The 16,692-nt window shown below is 42.7% G+C and overlaps 1 protein-coding gene across 1 annotated transcript in view; it reads left to right on the top strand.

Moving 5' to 3' along the window:
* The window catches only part of LOC139300969 (netrin receptor UNC5D-like), a 132,486-nt gene that overhangs the window by 66,566 nt on the left and 49,228 nt on the right, over positions 1-16,692 (top strand). The window contains exon 2 of the mRNA XM_070924188.1: positions 13,957-14,163. Coding sequence (XP_070780289.1) covers positions 13,957-14,163 — 207 coding nt within the window. The remainder of the gene's footprint in view (positions 1-13,956; positions 14,164-16,692) is intronic.

The following is a 16,692-nucleotide window of genomic DNA, read 5'->3' as shown; positions in this document are numbered from 1 at the left end:
GAGGACTGTTTGGGCTGTGAGTGATAGATGACGCGGCCGAGGAAATGGTCTGGAATGCTGCGTCAAGCAGTCATCTGGCCAGGCATCGATTTAATCTGGTGCACTCTCCTGATTTGACCGTGTCACGGTGAGATTGAAAAGCCTGAGTGGATGTGGGGCTGCGTTCACTCACCTGAGCGCGCTACATTGATAAGCCGCACAATGAACCTAAAAGAGAGCTGAAACACTTGGCGAAATAGAATGGGCGTAGAACATCACAGGACACAGGGTAAGACAGCTGTTTCAGGCCTGCTAACAAGCAGCTAAATCCACTAGAGGGGCTGGTCTATTGATTTCTACTGGGGTTGGAGAAGTCACAAAGCTTATGCAATTGGATCCTTTGTATCCAATGGATTTAGACTCAGATGTCTACAGAGATCCCTTTGGCTCAAAGACCATCGATTAGGCTAAAGAGATTTCTATCTAATGAATATTCTAATTGCTGTCATACGAAACAGGGGTTGTTAACTGTGTGAAGAATGTGTGTTTGAATAGGTTTGATAGATTCTAATAAAGCATGAGGATTAAGCTGCGGCCTGATGTTTATGTATAGCCGACACAAATTGATATTGATCCCGAGGCCGTCCTGGTTTCTGTGTTACATGTCCTCTCTCCTCTCTCCTGCCCCCGTATGATCTGCTGTACATGCTGGAAATGTCACAAAATAATCTTTCATTAAAAAAAAAAGAAAAAAAAAGAAATCACATTTAATTTGAATGATCTTTTCTTTTTTTTGACATTCAGCCCGCTCGCAGTGCATTGTGGGATCAGTCAATGTTCAGGATTAGCCGTAATCCCGGGTATTCGGTGAATACATTCATTATTGGAGAAACGTGTTCACACAAGTATACACGCTCGTGCTGACTTACATGCTTTGCGATGGACATACATGAACACATAGAGACATCCTGCCTCACTCACTCTACACAATGAACCAGGTCACAGTTATTCTTCACCTCACCCTTTTTTGTCCACACATTATGCAGCGATGCTCCTGCACGTGCACGCACATACACACCCGACGAGCTGCATAAACAGGAACCACGCAGGTCGACACACCGCGGACCTCTCTCTCATGTTTTTAAGATTGAGTGGCAGCCTCACCTTGACTTCCTGTGACCGTGCTGTTATTCTGTATGCCGCCACTGCACTCTGGCTTCCCATTAGATAAGATTGTCTGGGACAATCAAAACAATATTCATTTTTTTTAGTGTGATCATAACAAGCTTCCATTTTCCTGTAGATAGCCGCTGCCACATTTAATCACAATCGCTTATAGATCTGCTCAGCTTCCTCTCATCAAGGCCATTAGCAGATAAAATAGTTCCATTCCTGATAACTCTACAGTCACACGGCGTAGAAGCAAAAAGCCGCGGTGCCACCTGCGCGGCCAGGTTGCTGCCTCCTTTGCAAATACGTCGCGGGGGCGTTCTCTGTGATCAGCCAGGATTTGCAAGCTTACATGGCTTTACTCAAACTTTGCTTAAACACTGATTTATTCAGGGGATGAGCACACCTGCTCCAGCAGCTTCACATTCATACAGTTACATACACACACACACACACACACACGTGGGAGTCGCTCAACCTCAGGTGTATATGTATGCTTGTGTGATAGAAAGGAGGTGGTTTTCTGGAATCCAGCTCCAGGCTGTCTTCTAATTGAGGCGTTATTGCCTCTGATGGTGGGCTCTAGCAGCCGGTTTATAGTGGTCTTAACATGTTAATTAAAGTTCAATAGGATTTCTAATGAGGAGAGAGATGGTCTCCTGGGTCAGGCCGTGTGGTTGATGTTATTCTCATTACATCCGTATGGACAGCTGATGGCACATCCCCCTCCTTATGGCAGCTTTAGCCTTTTAGCTAGCTTTACTCAGCATTCTCTGTCTTGGATTCCACACATTGTTGTGCTGAGATAGCAAAGCTTTACAATGCGTAGCAATACCTGAGACACTGAGCAATGACTGTGCCTTTCTTTTTTTTTTTTTGTTTATTTGTACGGTGTGCACAAATAATCAGGTTACATAAGGTGGAATCTGGGACACTGTGTGCAGAGGATGTGCCACAAGGTGCTGAGCATGCCCCCCTCGCTTGCTCACTTGCTCATTTGCTTGGTTATTTGAAGTGAAGCATCATTTGTGTGACAACAGCAACAAGATTGTGTTGACATACTTTTTGCCGTGTCCATCTAAGCTTGACAAATGAGGGTATTCAGCCTTAAAAGATCTAAATTCTTGTTGTTTTGCTGGGGTTTTTTCTGTTTCTTTAAAGATTCATTAGGAATCCTTGGCACAGTACACTGGGACTCTTAAGTTATTAAGGAGTAAAATGGGAAATTGTTCATTAGTAATGTATTGCACAGTGAGGCGGGGACTTTTATCCGCTTTGCTTGGCAGAAATCATATATATCCTTCTGTCACTGGATGAGCCTGTTAAATAGCAGCTGACTATATACTGTGTGATTTGAATACAACCTTTACCTCAACTTTGTTCCCTTGTTCATTATTCATGTTGTCCTCATCACATGCCATTTACTGCAGAGCTATTTTTGGCTGGATCACACATTCGCCATCCACTCAGATTGCATTACTGGGGCAGTTAAAAGTAATGTTTGAAGACCTCCGCTGGGACATAAAATGCAGGGCAGACTGGGCTCCGATGTGGTGCTTTGAACCGCTGGCCCCTGCTCACTAAAGAAAATCAGAGACGAGGTGAGAGAATAGTGCTTGGTGAGAGAAGAGGTGCAGGATGAAGTTACTCACTTTCTTGCATTTTTCAGGGGCCATTAGAGATCTTTCCCGTTTGATATATGCAAGGATGCTGGGAGACATGGAAAAGCACTGTACAGGTGTTTGATTTTCATGAATCTGAAATGTCAAGAGACCACTGACTGCTTCCCTGGTGGGCTTTTGGCTAACATCCATTTCCTTTAGACCCAGATCCAACCCATAGTGTCATTGTAGAATCTTTTTTCTTTTATTTTTCAATTTGACCATATTTTCAGAAATAAATATCATGAGTAGGTCATTACCGGGCAGTGGAGGATTGTGTGGACCAGCTTTTCTGCCACGTTCTTTTTATTCTCCAGAGGGGAAAGGAAAGTGAAGCTGATGTAGCTGAAAGAGTCAGATTGATATTCGCAGACGTTAACACCTTTCCGTATAGTAGAAAGAGTGTTTTCAAATTATAGATAAGCCTTCGAAAGTGCTCAAGGCTTTCATGAAGCCTTAAAGCTGAACCTGAAACCTCAGATAGCTCTTAATCTCTACTGTGAAGCTGGAAGTTAGACTGTGGAATATAATGTGCTGCAATCAGAGTGTCACAGGTTGAACAATGATATATTCTTATACTGCACAATTCAGATTGAATAATGTTTTGACTTCTAGTTTGATGGCTGCAAACTGGCTCATTGTGCTCATCGGTCATAGAATCCTCCATGGACGTGCTGCACAAGCTCTGGAGGCAAAAATAAAACAGAGAATTCAATGATTTAGTATTGCACTTCCATAAAGTTGAGGGACTTATGAGAGATTTAAAAAATCAAAGCGGATATCTGAGGCCGAGATATTCCGACTTTTATTCCCCAGGATTGGTCAAGTCTTTCACTAGACCCTCCCTGCCTGCCTGCCTGGTGAATGCTTGTGTCTTTCACATTTCACAACGCCCCCCAAGTCTCCAAGCCTGAGCTGAAGTAGCGGTGCGACTCCGGGGATGGCAATGTCGGCCCGTTGTTCCAACACTTTGATCCAGACCGAAATATCTCAACAAGTATTGGATGGATTGACGTTAAACACTTTGTGAAGACATTCATGTTCCCCAGAGGATGAAGCCAACAGACTCTGGTTGCCCCGACGTTTGATATTTGTTATATTTATTAACTATTGGATGGATAATTTACCACCTCCGGATAATAATTAGGTGATCCCTTTCATCTAGCACCATCATCAGGCCAAAATTGAAATTTCTTTATGACCAAATACCTGCAAAACTAATGACAAATGAACAAATGCTAGTGTGCTCACACACTACACCAAGATGATGAGGATGATAAACTTCAGCATGTTAGCAGAATCGTTGTGAGCATGTTAGCATTAGTAAACGCCCCACAGAGCCACTAGCATGGCCGTAGACTCCCAGTCTTGTTCAGACTTTAGAAAACCCTCCAAAACCAGTGGCACTCCTCATTATGCAGTCCTGCTGCATTAAGAACGCATCTCCTGCCACCTTCATAACACAACAACAAATGTCACGTCCAATTAACATTTCTTAAACACTAATAAAAAGTTTTTAAAGGAGCCCATTTAGAAACAAAAACACTGTAAATGAGCCAATTTAAAGGTGGAGTAGACAGGTTTCCTTATTTATAAGATGATATTGAACCCAGTGCATTGAAGTAAACGTGAATTTGTCCAAAGGCTGCAGAGTCTCCGTGGTGAAGTGACACTTTACTGATCTGAAATGACCAGTAGCTTGTTTTGCTGGTATACAGCCAACAAGTCGTGCACCTTCTTTGTTATTTACTGCCAGCTTTTACAGATACCACCGCTCTTGTGTCAACAACCATTTGTGCTGTCCATAAAGTGACGGCCATCAAACCGGAGGCCAAAGTCTTCTGGAGAATATGCCACTTTGTGCTGCTATGCCCACTATACAATTTGGAGCTCCTCTGCAAAAACCCATTTCGAACAACATGAAACCGATGACATGCAGCTAAGAAGAAAAAAAAAAAAGGCTTCAAGTATATCACCCTCCATAATCAAGATCGTACATAATGACAGATGATTAATGATATTAATACAGAAGCTGTGCGCCTAGTCATTAGCAGGATATTAACTTTTTTATTTAATCTCATTTTCAACCTGCCCAACAGTTAATAAAATGACAAAACAGCTTTGTTTGAAATTAACTTTTGGTGCGTGCTCTAAACCCTTTTCTCACATTTGGCCACACAGCAGTAATTTATTCATAAATTCATTCAATAATAGAGTCCCACTCTTTATTTGTGGCCTGTGTTAAAGCTCTCAGGGAGAAGCGGAATGAAAAAAATGTGAGAAAAAGAGCAAAGAGGATTGTTTTCTAGAGTTTTACTTATTTATCGAGCCCCCTTACAAAGTACACTCACATTAGGGGGAGCTGTCAGGTTGCCAGTGTGATTTCAGCCGAGATTGTATACGCCACAAAATGCCTTTAATTATGTCGCTGTCTCGTCTCTGTCAGAAAAGACAAAATGGATCAAAGGCTATATGGGAAAGAGTAAGTAAGCAATTATCTTCTTTTGTCTGCTATCACTGTCAGTCAACGGAGGTTTGCTTTCTAAACGACTCCAGAGCAAAACCAGAGAATGAGAGGGCGCTGATAGATGAGGTAATAATAACGTGTTAATAAAGGCACTCCATATCTGCATCTGTCATTACTCAGAAATGACGTGATTGTTCATGCGATAAGGACAACTAAAGTAAAAATAATCTAATCATCTAGTGGGCTCTCAGATATTAGCCCCCACTCTCCTCCGGAGGTGCGGAGGATTAAACTGGTTCGAGTGATGGGCTGTGGAATAGTAAGGTAAGAATAATATTATGGTTGATAATAGTTTACCAGTAGGTTTATCTGGGAAATGAAACGTTTCCAGACTTCTCCTTGGAGGAGCGATATTCCTGTATGCGACTAAGAACCTTGTTGGAGGAGTCCTGAGTATTAAAGGCTCCTCTTCAAAGTCTTAATTGCAGTCGAAACCCTGTCTGGCTTTTTAACACTGCTGAGAGCTTAAATTTATAATCCTTTCGATCTCAGTCCTGGTTGATTTGGTGGCACCCGTTGGTTCAGGTGGCAACAGGAGGTGAGACTTAATGCTACAGCCAAACAAACTCACTTTGTTTTAATAAAGAAATCAGTCAATAATCGGCCTTTTTCCCATCATGCCGTGAGCGACCGTGACCTGATTTCATGCTGCGCACCGCACAAGTAGTTTCCCACACGACAGCATAGTACAGTAAACGAAGTTGGTTAGTTTGCTGAGAAGTTGGAGGTGTTCAAACTGTCGTCTGCAACTTTTCATCTGACGGCTCACTTTAGCTGCTCCTTGTTGTTCCATCACTCGCTGCAATATTTAAAAGTGATCCGTTGTCAAAACATGCAGAAAATGTCTTGTTTTGCAGATGCATTTTTAATGAACAATCGCAGTCAGCAGCTAAGCTCGGGGACAAAACATTGCATTTCCTGTGACTGCTTCACAATAAAAGCCCCGCTGTGTGTCGCCAGTTAAATGCTTTCAATGCGAACTAGCAGTGTTAGGCAATGTGAACTCCTGTATAGAGGTAGTTGGATGGCTATTGCTGCCCATCAACAACAAATATCATGAAAGGAGGTCAGGTGACACAAAACAATGATGCCTCTTCTATTGTTTGGCAAGTATAATGTGAGCAGAGTTTAAGGAAAACATTTTAGGCAAACAAAATATTGACGCAAAACTGTCAGACAGCAAGACACGAGTTTCTTTTTAAATTGGTGCTGTCCATCATTGAGGCCCAGTCATTATAAGTTGTGTCTCAAGTTTGAGTGGATTTTCCAGGATTATCCCTGCTCTCTGTGCTGATATACACGAGTCTAAAGCTTATTTGTCATATTTTTAGTTTACACTCCTCACTCCTTTGGTGCAGGAGGAAAAAGTCTCCTAGTGAATCCTTTGACAAACTGAATATGAAAGGCACACACAAATGTGCGTGGCACTTATTTGGATCAGTTTGTTTCCCTCCTAATATTAATGTGAGTTTGTGCATAATCTTATGGAGAAGTGGTTGATGGGATAGAGATAGGGAGACTTTTTTTTTTTTTTGTCAGGTTGACATCCAGGTAACCCACTTTTGCTTCGGCGTGTTTACTCTTTGATTATCGGGAGAGCTGAGGGAAGCACTATCTCCCGCCTGCCAAAACCAGGCTGGCATGCTGTCACAACACCGATGAAGACGCATATACCACCTGGGTGTTTGTAGGTGACACACATTTGCACAAACTGTACATGCACGCACACACACACACACACCTAAATTCCTAAAAACATTGGTAATTTGTTTTGACAACAAAATATATTCTGGTGCTGCAGGAAACACAGCAAAAGCTACAGAATTCACTGTGTGGGCCAAATATTTCTTGCATTTTTATACATTTGGGTGGATAAAATACATTTTCAATCAAGCAAGTGATGACATTGGGCTTTTCATTATAACAGTTTTGAACGCTGTGTAAATTGCTGCATTATTAATACACTAGCTCACATTTACTGGGGCATCCTGATAGCCACACACCATATAACACCACGTACCATGTAACTGCAGTGTCCTTGGTTAGATTCCCCTTGTTTTATGTCTGCCGCTATACTATCAGCTATCCAATAAAGGCGAAAATGCCAAAATGTCTCCTCTACAGAGAACTGATACTTAATGATAGATCATGTTGTATTCGCGTCTTCCCCACAAAGAGCACCGTCCTTTATCTTTTCCACCAATGGCAGCAACAGAAGCCTGATGTTATACGCTCACAAACACTTACTGAAGCGCGCAGATATGCAGGATAAATCTTGATGGGGAAGTGTATGGGTGGCGTTTACTCCTCGTTTATTTTCCACCGTCCAGGTGTCCTTAAACAAGGCTCCTACCCCCCCCCCCCCGCTGCTCGAGTGGGGCTGCTGTCCAACAGATAAGAGTTTGGTCGTTCTGAGCAGCTCTCATGTGTGAGTGTAACTCTGAGTGTGAAGCTTTGCTGATAAAGAGAAACAACCAGTTTTTCTTCAAGCATTTTATGAGCAAGAAACACAGGAAAAGTCTAAAAAATGCAGTCATAAGTTCACATAAGTCTTGTTTTGATTGGACAACATCTGGCATGTGTGTAAGGGAAACTGTCTTTGCCTGGGAGTGCTTCAGTTGTGCCACACACATGTGTGTGTGTGTGTGTGTGTGTGTGTGTGTGTGTGTGTCCTGAGATGACAGATGAGAGGTTTGCATCAATATTTGAACAAAGCGCTCTGGCATCTCTTTCTGTTAAGGCCATGCTGTTTTTAAGAGTCTGAGAGGCAGAGCAGAAATGTGTTGCTTGTGTGACTCCCGTTGCAAAGAAATTACAAGTCAGAGAGTGGCTTCAGAGCTCCAGGCATTTCTGCAGTCTGACTGAAGTCACTGTGAGACTTGCCTGGGGACAGGGAGGAGAAGAAGAACCAGGGAGGAAACAGGGATGTGATTTTAAATAAAGGTATCAAATCTGGATATAGCCTGGTTATCACCTTGAATTTAATCCTGTAGTTTGGCAAGGTTTTGGAATAACATGGCAACCCACAATAGCTGCACTTCAACTAGACAGAGGACTCAAATTCTGAGAAGCATCCGTGTGCATCCAGCTGGTGTGCATAATGCATGGTTACTAAGCAGTTCATTACCTGTCAGCTTGTCGGGGGGGGACACACCTCTAGCACGAGGTTGATGTGTTTTGATATGGTTGAATATTGGGTAGTGTCTGCAAAACACCGAACACAATCAGGCTTTCACATGTTGCCGCCTTTCTCGCCCCATTTGCTGTCGTGCCGGGAGATCAAGAAGTCCCATCTTTGCCAGTCTATCTTTCCCCTGTGGCGAAGCTGTCATTCAGAAATCTCTGCAGACAGAGAGGAGGTGGGTGAGGGGGCTGCGCATCGCAAAGGTTGCGACCCTTAAGTGGGCCAAAGTTGGCTGAGAACCCAAAAAGAAGTGCTCTTTCTTCTTGGACTCAGGTTTATGAGCACTTCCTGAAAATGCTGAACATTTTTTTTTTGTCTTCCTGCCGTGCACTCGGTTGATCTGAACAGATGCTCCCCCAGTGCTTCTCACTATCTTCAACACCCACCTATCATCTGCTTCACCAATCTCCCTCCACCCCCATCTCCTCTGCTAGCTTCACCTCTGACCCTCAATCTAGACCATCCATCTGCTGCGCGGAACTGCGTCAATACTGCCTATGAAGACACTTCACACTGGGTATATATAATGAATGCAGCATTGACCATTGCCAAGCTGTATTTATTCATGTATTTACACAAACACATTAGCCTGAAAGTCAGTGTTTACACAAAGGCAACGACACATAGCAGGCAACAAAATCCAATAATTCACCAACTAACTTATTTCTCAAACCTGTTACTGAAATGTCAACATGGTGAAGTAATGAACAAATAATTATGCCGCTGACTCTTAATTAACAAACTAAGAATTAATTAGTAGATTTGTTTGTTAATTCATGGCTAAGCAGCCGCTTCCTGCTTATTAATACCAAATGCTGTCAAGTCCGTTAAAGTAGTTGGAGAACTTTCCTGTTCTTCTGCCTAGTTTTTACTTCTTTTTTTTTTTAACATCTCAAGTTGAATAGAAGTGATGATGCACGATATCTGTTAAGTGTTATTATTTTAAAACTGCCATATTCCTCAGCTATTAAAGGAAGGCCAGTCCCTCATATGTAAGAATAGTTGTGAAAATTAGATGTTTTAGGCATCAAGCCACTGATTATTGGATAACGCATTAAGGCAATGTTGCATTTTATTAAAGCCATATATTCTCTCCTGCTCCCTGTGTTTCTTTCTTTTTCTTTTAACAGACACACACACTGTCTCCTTTTTGCTCTCTGCTCATGCTGGTAATTTGCGTACAGTATTAGCAGGAGATTAGTGTTTGGTGCCTCGCACCTGTTGGAGGTTTGAAATCAAACCTGATTCACACGTGTGCCATTGTGACAGCAGGTTTTTTGAATTCAATATGGTTCAACGAACATTATTCATGAAGAGCAACTGAAATGGGACACAAATAAGTAAACTTCCATTAAAAACCCAGCCAAGTGTAGAGAGTGGCGGTGTTTGCGAAAACTGCAAGTGCAAGGTCATTTACATCCATTATAACTCCTTTTCAAACTGAAGCAAACATGTTTTGTATCAACACAAATGATCAGACCTGTTTATCCAAATCTGCCCACAGCCGGTTTAGTGGTTAGCATTGATTCAAGCAGACAGTGGCATTGATGTCTATCTCCTCTGCATCCTTAACAGCATCAGAAAGTGTGACTTGCTAAGACACCAAATAAAGGAAACAAATCCTAAAATGTTGTTGAATCTCAACTGCAACAGCAACCCATGTTAATGATGTTGACATGACAACCCTGTTGGCCGAGTGACATGAAGCTGCAGTTGTTCACGAACAACAATGACCCATATTAACCCAGGGCTGACTGTTTTGTACAGATTGTCAAAAGGACATCAGATTGAACTTGGTTTTAGTATTCCATGCATGCAAGAAGTGGTTTGTGTTTTATCTTCCTGTAAAGCACAGCACAGGCAGGAGGTTCAGGTTCAGAAGCCTCTTTAACAAAGAGGATCCCCCTGCTATCAGTCCTGCATCCCACAAAGTGGAACAGCTTGCCGTATGGGAGCAGTCTTTGTGCAGGATGCGGGATGTGCTGTTCTGGACTGTTTGTTTATTTGTGGAGCTTCATTGGTGGTGACGGCATGTTGCTGGGTGAGCAGGTGTTACAACACTCTGAAGGTGCTTCTAGTTTTTGATATTCAACGAGTGGAACCAGCAGATGAATAGAGGATGCTGTGACAATGTTCCTGCTAATCCAAAATGACTTCAGCGGTTAAATGTTAATTGTTGACAACAACCTCATTATCAAAAAACAGTGCCAGAGACACAGTTTTGTTCTTTCTCCGCCAACTGTGGCTGTTTGTGACACTCTTTACGGCTTGTTTTTATAATATTGCGATTGTCGCACGGGTCGCTGCATCACTGGATGAACTCAGTCAGCACTTGGCCATGATCTTGAGTCTGAGCAGGAAGGTGGCGAAAGAAGGTCCATGTCATCTGCAATTTTGATGACGCGGGGGTTGGTGTACGCTGCTTGTATACAGAACAAAAAGCAGCAGGGAGAGGCCACACGCCAGTGTTTCTCTGAAGGCGGTTAGAGAACTTTGTGTTGACCCTGATCATCTGCGATCTTTGTGCCAAGAAGTCAGTTATTCATAGGATCAGCTGGTGTTTTGAGATGGAAACAGGACAGCAGTTTGCCTGCCAGGATATGAGGTTGCAGTGTGCTGAAAGTGGAGGAGAATCTGGCAAACATCAGCCCGGCTGCCGCCTTCAGTCTCTCCAAATCACTACGAGTGTGCTGGAGCAGCAGTCATTAGTCCAGTCAGCTAGGGGCTCTTTCCCCCTCATTTCTTTTAGATTTTCACTAAAAGCTATGAATTCATTGAACTGACATGAGAGACCACACTTCCTCGTTGCTTTTAATTTTGCATGGGAAGAGATGGAGTGTTTGCTGTACTTGAGGAAATTAAAAACGCTTGCGAGATCCCTCACAGGTTGCATCACTGCTGGCGAGACTGTGTCAGCATTTCCAGGACAGAAGTTTGTGTGCGAGACGGACAGAGAGGCAGAGAGAGAGAGAGAGAGAGAGAGGAAGAAAGAGAGAAGGGCGTCTGATAGAGCCATCACTCAGCCCTTTGGCAGTGATATCTTGTTTTCCTCTCAGACTGGGCTAGATGTATCTGTGCCCCTTGTATGTTATTGCCGGACCGACGCATTGGTTGTAGATCACTGTGAAAACTGTGAAGCGCAGGGCACAGCGGCCTCCTGAATGACAGCATATTGAAAAGAGCTGTCGGTCTTCGGCAGGCGTGTCCCCGGGAACATGCAGATGAACCTATAACAGCCCTTATTTCATTGCCATGTGTGTACTCGCCACAAGGTGCAGCGCCAGAGGGGCATCCTATAGTCCCTGCTTAGTGTTGCACTTTGTGATCTATATTCAGCCATTTCAGGAGCAAAGGTAATGTTATGCTGTTCCCAGAGACAGTTAAGTGCTTGTGTTCCCCCCCTGGAGTCACATGTCCCACCACCAGCCTGAGGTTAAATCACACCAGAGTGTCTTTTCTTGTGTCTCGCCTAATCTGTCTGCTGCAATACTATCCCACCTGCTGAATAAAAAATGGGAAAAGGAAAAGTGAACGGACAACTAACTTTGAAATAAAGCCTGTAATTCATGACTAAACCTCTCCCGCTGATGATGTTTATATTTGAGGTATTAGTTGCAGAGGCATTAAACTGTCATGTTGATAAGCATTAGTATAATACCTGATCTATTAACAAATGAGTCATTACTTGGAGGGATGTGGCTTTGTTTGACAGCTGTGTGTTTGTGTATTCATGTTCCCATCTATCATCGTCTGGATGCGCACTCACGTCTATGTTTTTGCATCTATCCAAATACAAACACGGCATGTCAATACTCCGCGCGCAAAACAAATTGGAGCACTCTGTACAAGAAAAGCTTGCCTGGGGCTAGTCATTTTGAAATTAAAAGCATGTCTCTTTGTTCAGCCTCAGTTCCAGGAACGAGGGAGAGAATGTGAATGTGTCGCGCACAGAGGGGAGAGGAACACTGCAAGTGCTGTGATTTTCACAGCCAGGGAATCACACAGAGTCTTTTATCTATCCCCCTCAATCAGGAGACATCCGGCAGGAAAGGTAGGAGGATTAGATTAGCTAGAGAGAGGGAGAGAGAAAGAGAGAGTGGGTTCTCTAATCCTGATGGGGTTTTCAGAGGTACACCCATCACTGTGGAGAAACATGCAGTGTGCATTGGGGAGTTGGGATCGGGAGGGGTGGACGGTTTGCCTCGCTAAACCCTTCACACTTGCATGAAAGAGGTTCCAGCAAACTAGGAGATTAGTCAGAGTGTAATTACACTTGCGGGGCCTCAGAAGTAGCAAAACGTGTGCTGACTGGAACACACCTCAGACGGGCAGGGGAAGAAGGGAGCAATGCCTGTTAATGTATTGTCGGTGAATTCGGTGTCTTGGGTGAACACCAACATCTGAGAGATCAAAGAAGTCTTTAAGGGACTGCTGCAGATCTGCCTGATCACCATTAGGATGTTTATTCCAGTAATTTATGCTAATTTTGTTTCGTTTCATTGTAAAGGACCTGTGGATTCTGCTTGTTGATGTTTGTTAACGCAGTGTCACGCGTCTCTTTTACGCAGTGGCTGTCAAAAAGGACTTGAAGCACGTTTCAGGTCCTGTTCTAGCCAGTTATCCCGAGAGTCTTCCCCTGGAAACTCACATAAAATCAGGATTTCTCACCCTCCGACAAAACTGTACTTTTTTTGCTGCTGCTGTTTGTTACCCATGAGACGAAAAACATAACATATGCAGAGGCAACAGTGCAGCTGCGATAACTCTTACCCACCGCCTCACATTTCCCAGATGAGCTAAAACGCCTCACTCATCAGAAAACAAAGAGACAAAATGGAAATGTTAAGAAACAATAACATTTATGACATTAATTATTAAAAAGTAAAACAAGGATGGCACTCTTTCAGGTTTCCAAAATAAAGCGAAGCCTAGTTTTCTGCAAAATATCCTGCAGCATTTTCTGTACGTCCCTGTGTACTTAAAATATTAAACACTGTGTCACTGGGGGGGTTGTTCTACAGTGGACTTCCTGTAAATGATTGTACTGTAATGCTGTGGCAGAGAATGGACTGTGGGGATGGGGTGATGTTGTTGTTGTTGTGTTATTTCTCACATTGTGCTCCAAAGCGATTTGTTTGAGGGAAATGTCGCTGTAAGGACTAATGGCTACTAGCTGGGTCTAGTTGCAGGGGGGAGGGAGGGAGGGAGAGGGAGTGAGGGATAGTGGAAACTGGGGGAAGACAGAGAGGGAGCTAGTTTTGAGGTGTTTTGTGTGTGTGTTGAAGATTTAACTGCAGGGTTATGTGGCAGGGAAGAAATCTAAGACGGTTTGAATCAGCCATCTCCATCCTGTCGATTAATAATTAACTTTTCTATTCCGTTTTCGTTCAGTCATTCTGTTTGAGCCTCGTTGTGTTCTCATTTTATTTCTGTAGGTCCTCGGGGTGAAGCCCTGCAGCATGGCCAGTCTGGGACACTGCCCCTCTTCCTGGAGGAGCCCGTCGACGCTTACATCGTCAAGAGTAACCCCATCAAGCTCCGGTGTCAAGCTCGGCCTGCTCTTCAGATCTTCTTCAAGTGCAACGGCGAATGGGTCCACCAGAGCCAGCACATGTCTCAGGAGCACACCGACCTGGGGACAGGTACAGTAAACACTGATTCAGTAAATACTTATGTAACATGCTACACACATACAGGATACACAGACAGAAATACAGCTTGCAACTTAGATTATATTTGTTTCCCATCAAGCCTTCCTCCTGTCACTTTAGGTTATGAGGATAGCATTTATATGTCTGATAGCAAGGACTGAAGTCTTAAAAATGAACTTTGCAAATGGGGCTTTATGACAATGCCTGTGGCTATGTCCAACCCTGCAAATAAATTTGCCTCACTCCTTTCCTACATACTGTGTGTCACATTTGATCTAAACTGAAATGACAACTGTTAGACCATGAAAGGCACCTACTTGTTCAATTTTAGGATTTGACTTTGAACTGGGAATGGTGTCTTTTACTGATGCAACTTCCTGAAATACAGTTGTTGTTGTTTTAACTTCAAAATGAGTTCATTCAAACCACAAAGAGAAAAAAAATCCTTTTGTTTCTAAAGCCCTTGTATGTTTTTATTGCATCATCTCACAATGGGTATTAAATATCAGTATTAAATATCTCATGAATTCACGTATGTACAGCAAATTGGCAAGAAAAACAACTCAATTACGTTTTCTTTTCCCCCTAAAATGTACTTTATTGTAATTAAATAATTCTCAAGTATGCATTTTGAAAGGCTATGCAGTAGAATTAATGTTGGGTTCAAAGCATCAGGGTAATTATGGTGCTAGTCTGATTTTTTAAATAATCTTGTTTTTATGAAGTCCTGTCTAGTATCCATGTGAGCGGAAAAAGCATAAGTAGTAGCTACACTAATAATTAGGTCCTTGGTCTGCACTGAACATCAGATGACCATCAGCTAATTAGAATATAACTTACCCAAAGAGGTGAGGATGAAGGCAAAATATTTATGAGCCTGCCTCGGCTGCTATTAGTGCAACAGTGTTGATGCTTCACTTAACACACAGCACCAATCAATATCTCCCCCCCAGAGTTAACAATGGACCTCTAAATTTTTACTGCCTCTAGTCTGGATTCATAGCTCTGCTCCCATCTGGCTCCTTATCACCATTCATACCTGTTTCCACCGGGACAGATACAAGGAAGAAGAAATACAGAAGGGAAAGGACTGAGAGAGAGAATAAAAGCAGCAGAGGGCATCTTAAAAATCTACCTGTGCTTGTATCTCATAAAGTAGAAAGATCCCTCCAGACCTGGACTGTGTCAGGAAGTGTCCCCCTAAGCACCAACTGCTGGAGGATGTGACAAAATAATTTGTGAATTTGGAATTAGGGTTATTAAATCTTTGTTATAACCTTGACCTTTGCTAAAAATGTTTTCAAAGATTTCAAAATAGACAGAAAACCTTGATGGATGGATTTTGTAAAGCAAACAGGCAGAATTAGCCCAGTTAGTTCCTTCCCATACATGAATGTACCTCAACATTTACTTGGATTGAATTACTGTAGAATGTCTCAGTAAGTTGTGTGTGTGTATGCTATTCTGAAGGCTGCTTCCTGTCTGTCAACACTTCAGACTGTTGCTATAGCACTGGTGCTCAAAGCTGAGGTGACAGCGTCACCGATAGACAAGCAAAGTTAAAATTTAATGACGGCAGAAAAAAACAAGTTGTTTTCGCTGGTAGGAACTGCCTGCATAAACTCACGACTTGATCCTCCTGCCAGTAATCTAATTTATATTTCTTTTACAGTTAGACTGTATGTAATGTTGCATATCTTGGCAACACTTCTTTGAACAACGATAGCCATCTTTTCCAAACCTTAATAAAGTAGTTCTGGAGGTTTTAGCTCATTGTTTTGGTTTTCCAGCCCACAAATCTACTGTCTTGCTTCACTCTCGCTGGTCTCATAGTCTTGGCAACTGTTTTCAATGAAAAAAAGCTATAATAAGGTCTTCTGTATGCTCCCTCCCCAGCAGTGACCAGCAGACAGACAAAGTTAGTGACTAGCTGGTGAACATAGCGGAGCACTTAACAGCTAAAGAGCCAGATACCTTTTCTCAGGAGGTGGTGGAGACCAAAAACAGAGCTAAGAGGAGAGTTAATATTAGACTTACATTCACCAGGTGGCCAGAAACACGACACCAAATGAATGCTAACAACGCGGCTCCCAAGTGACAAAAACATTATCGGGTTTAAACTTAACCATATGTCAGCCATAATGCAATCCATTCCATCACCTTTGCCTACCAGTTGGTTGTGTTTTTGTTCTACTGGGTTGCCAGGTCAGAAAAATCTGCATATGGTTAACTTTGGTTTGACTGACAACAACCTTTTTTTACTGTTTAGGTACAGGGATTTAGGACTAGGTATAAGGTCTGAATATTTGCAGTTATATGTTGCACACAGCAACTGGTTCTCACTCAACTAAACCTAATGGAGCAATGTCATGAATGCAGTATGCAGCTTTTAGTCCATAGTTTATAGGCAAATCTTTCAGTCATGGCTTGTATTTTATACTACCACAGTGCAGTAGTTAAGAAGATATTTTGTCTTGTCAATGAAAATGGATGGAGCAGTTTAGTGCTTCAGTATACGAG

This window comes from Enoplosus armatus, chromosome 18, assembly GCF_043641665.1.
Source record: "Enoplosus armatus isolate fEnoArm2 chromosome 18, fEnoArm2.hap1, whole genome shotgun sequence".
Classification (NCBI taxonomy): Eukaryota; Metazoa; Chordata; class Actinopteri; order Centrarchiformes; family Enoplosidae; genus Enoplosus; species Enoplosus armatus.
The sequence above is the reverse complement of the archived record's forward strand: the minus strand, read 5'-3'. Positions and strand labels throughout refer to the sequence as shown.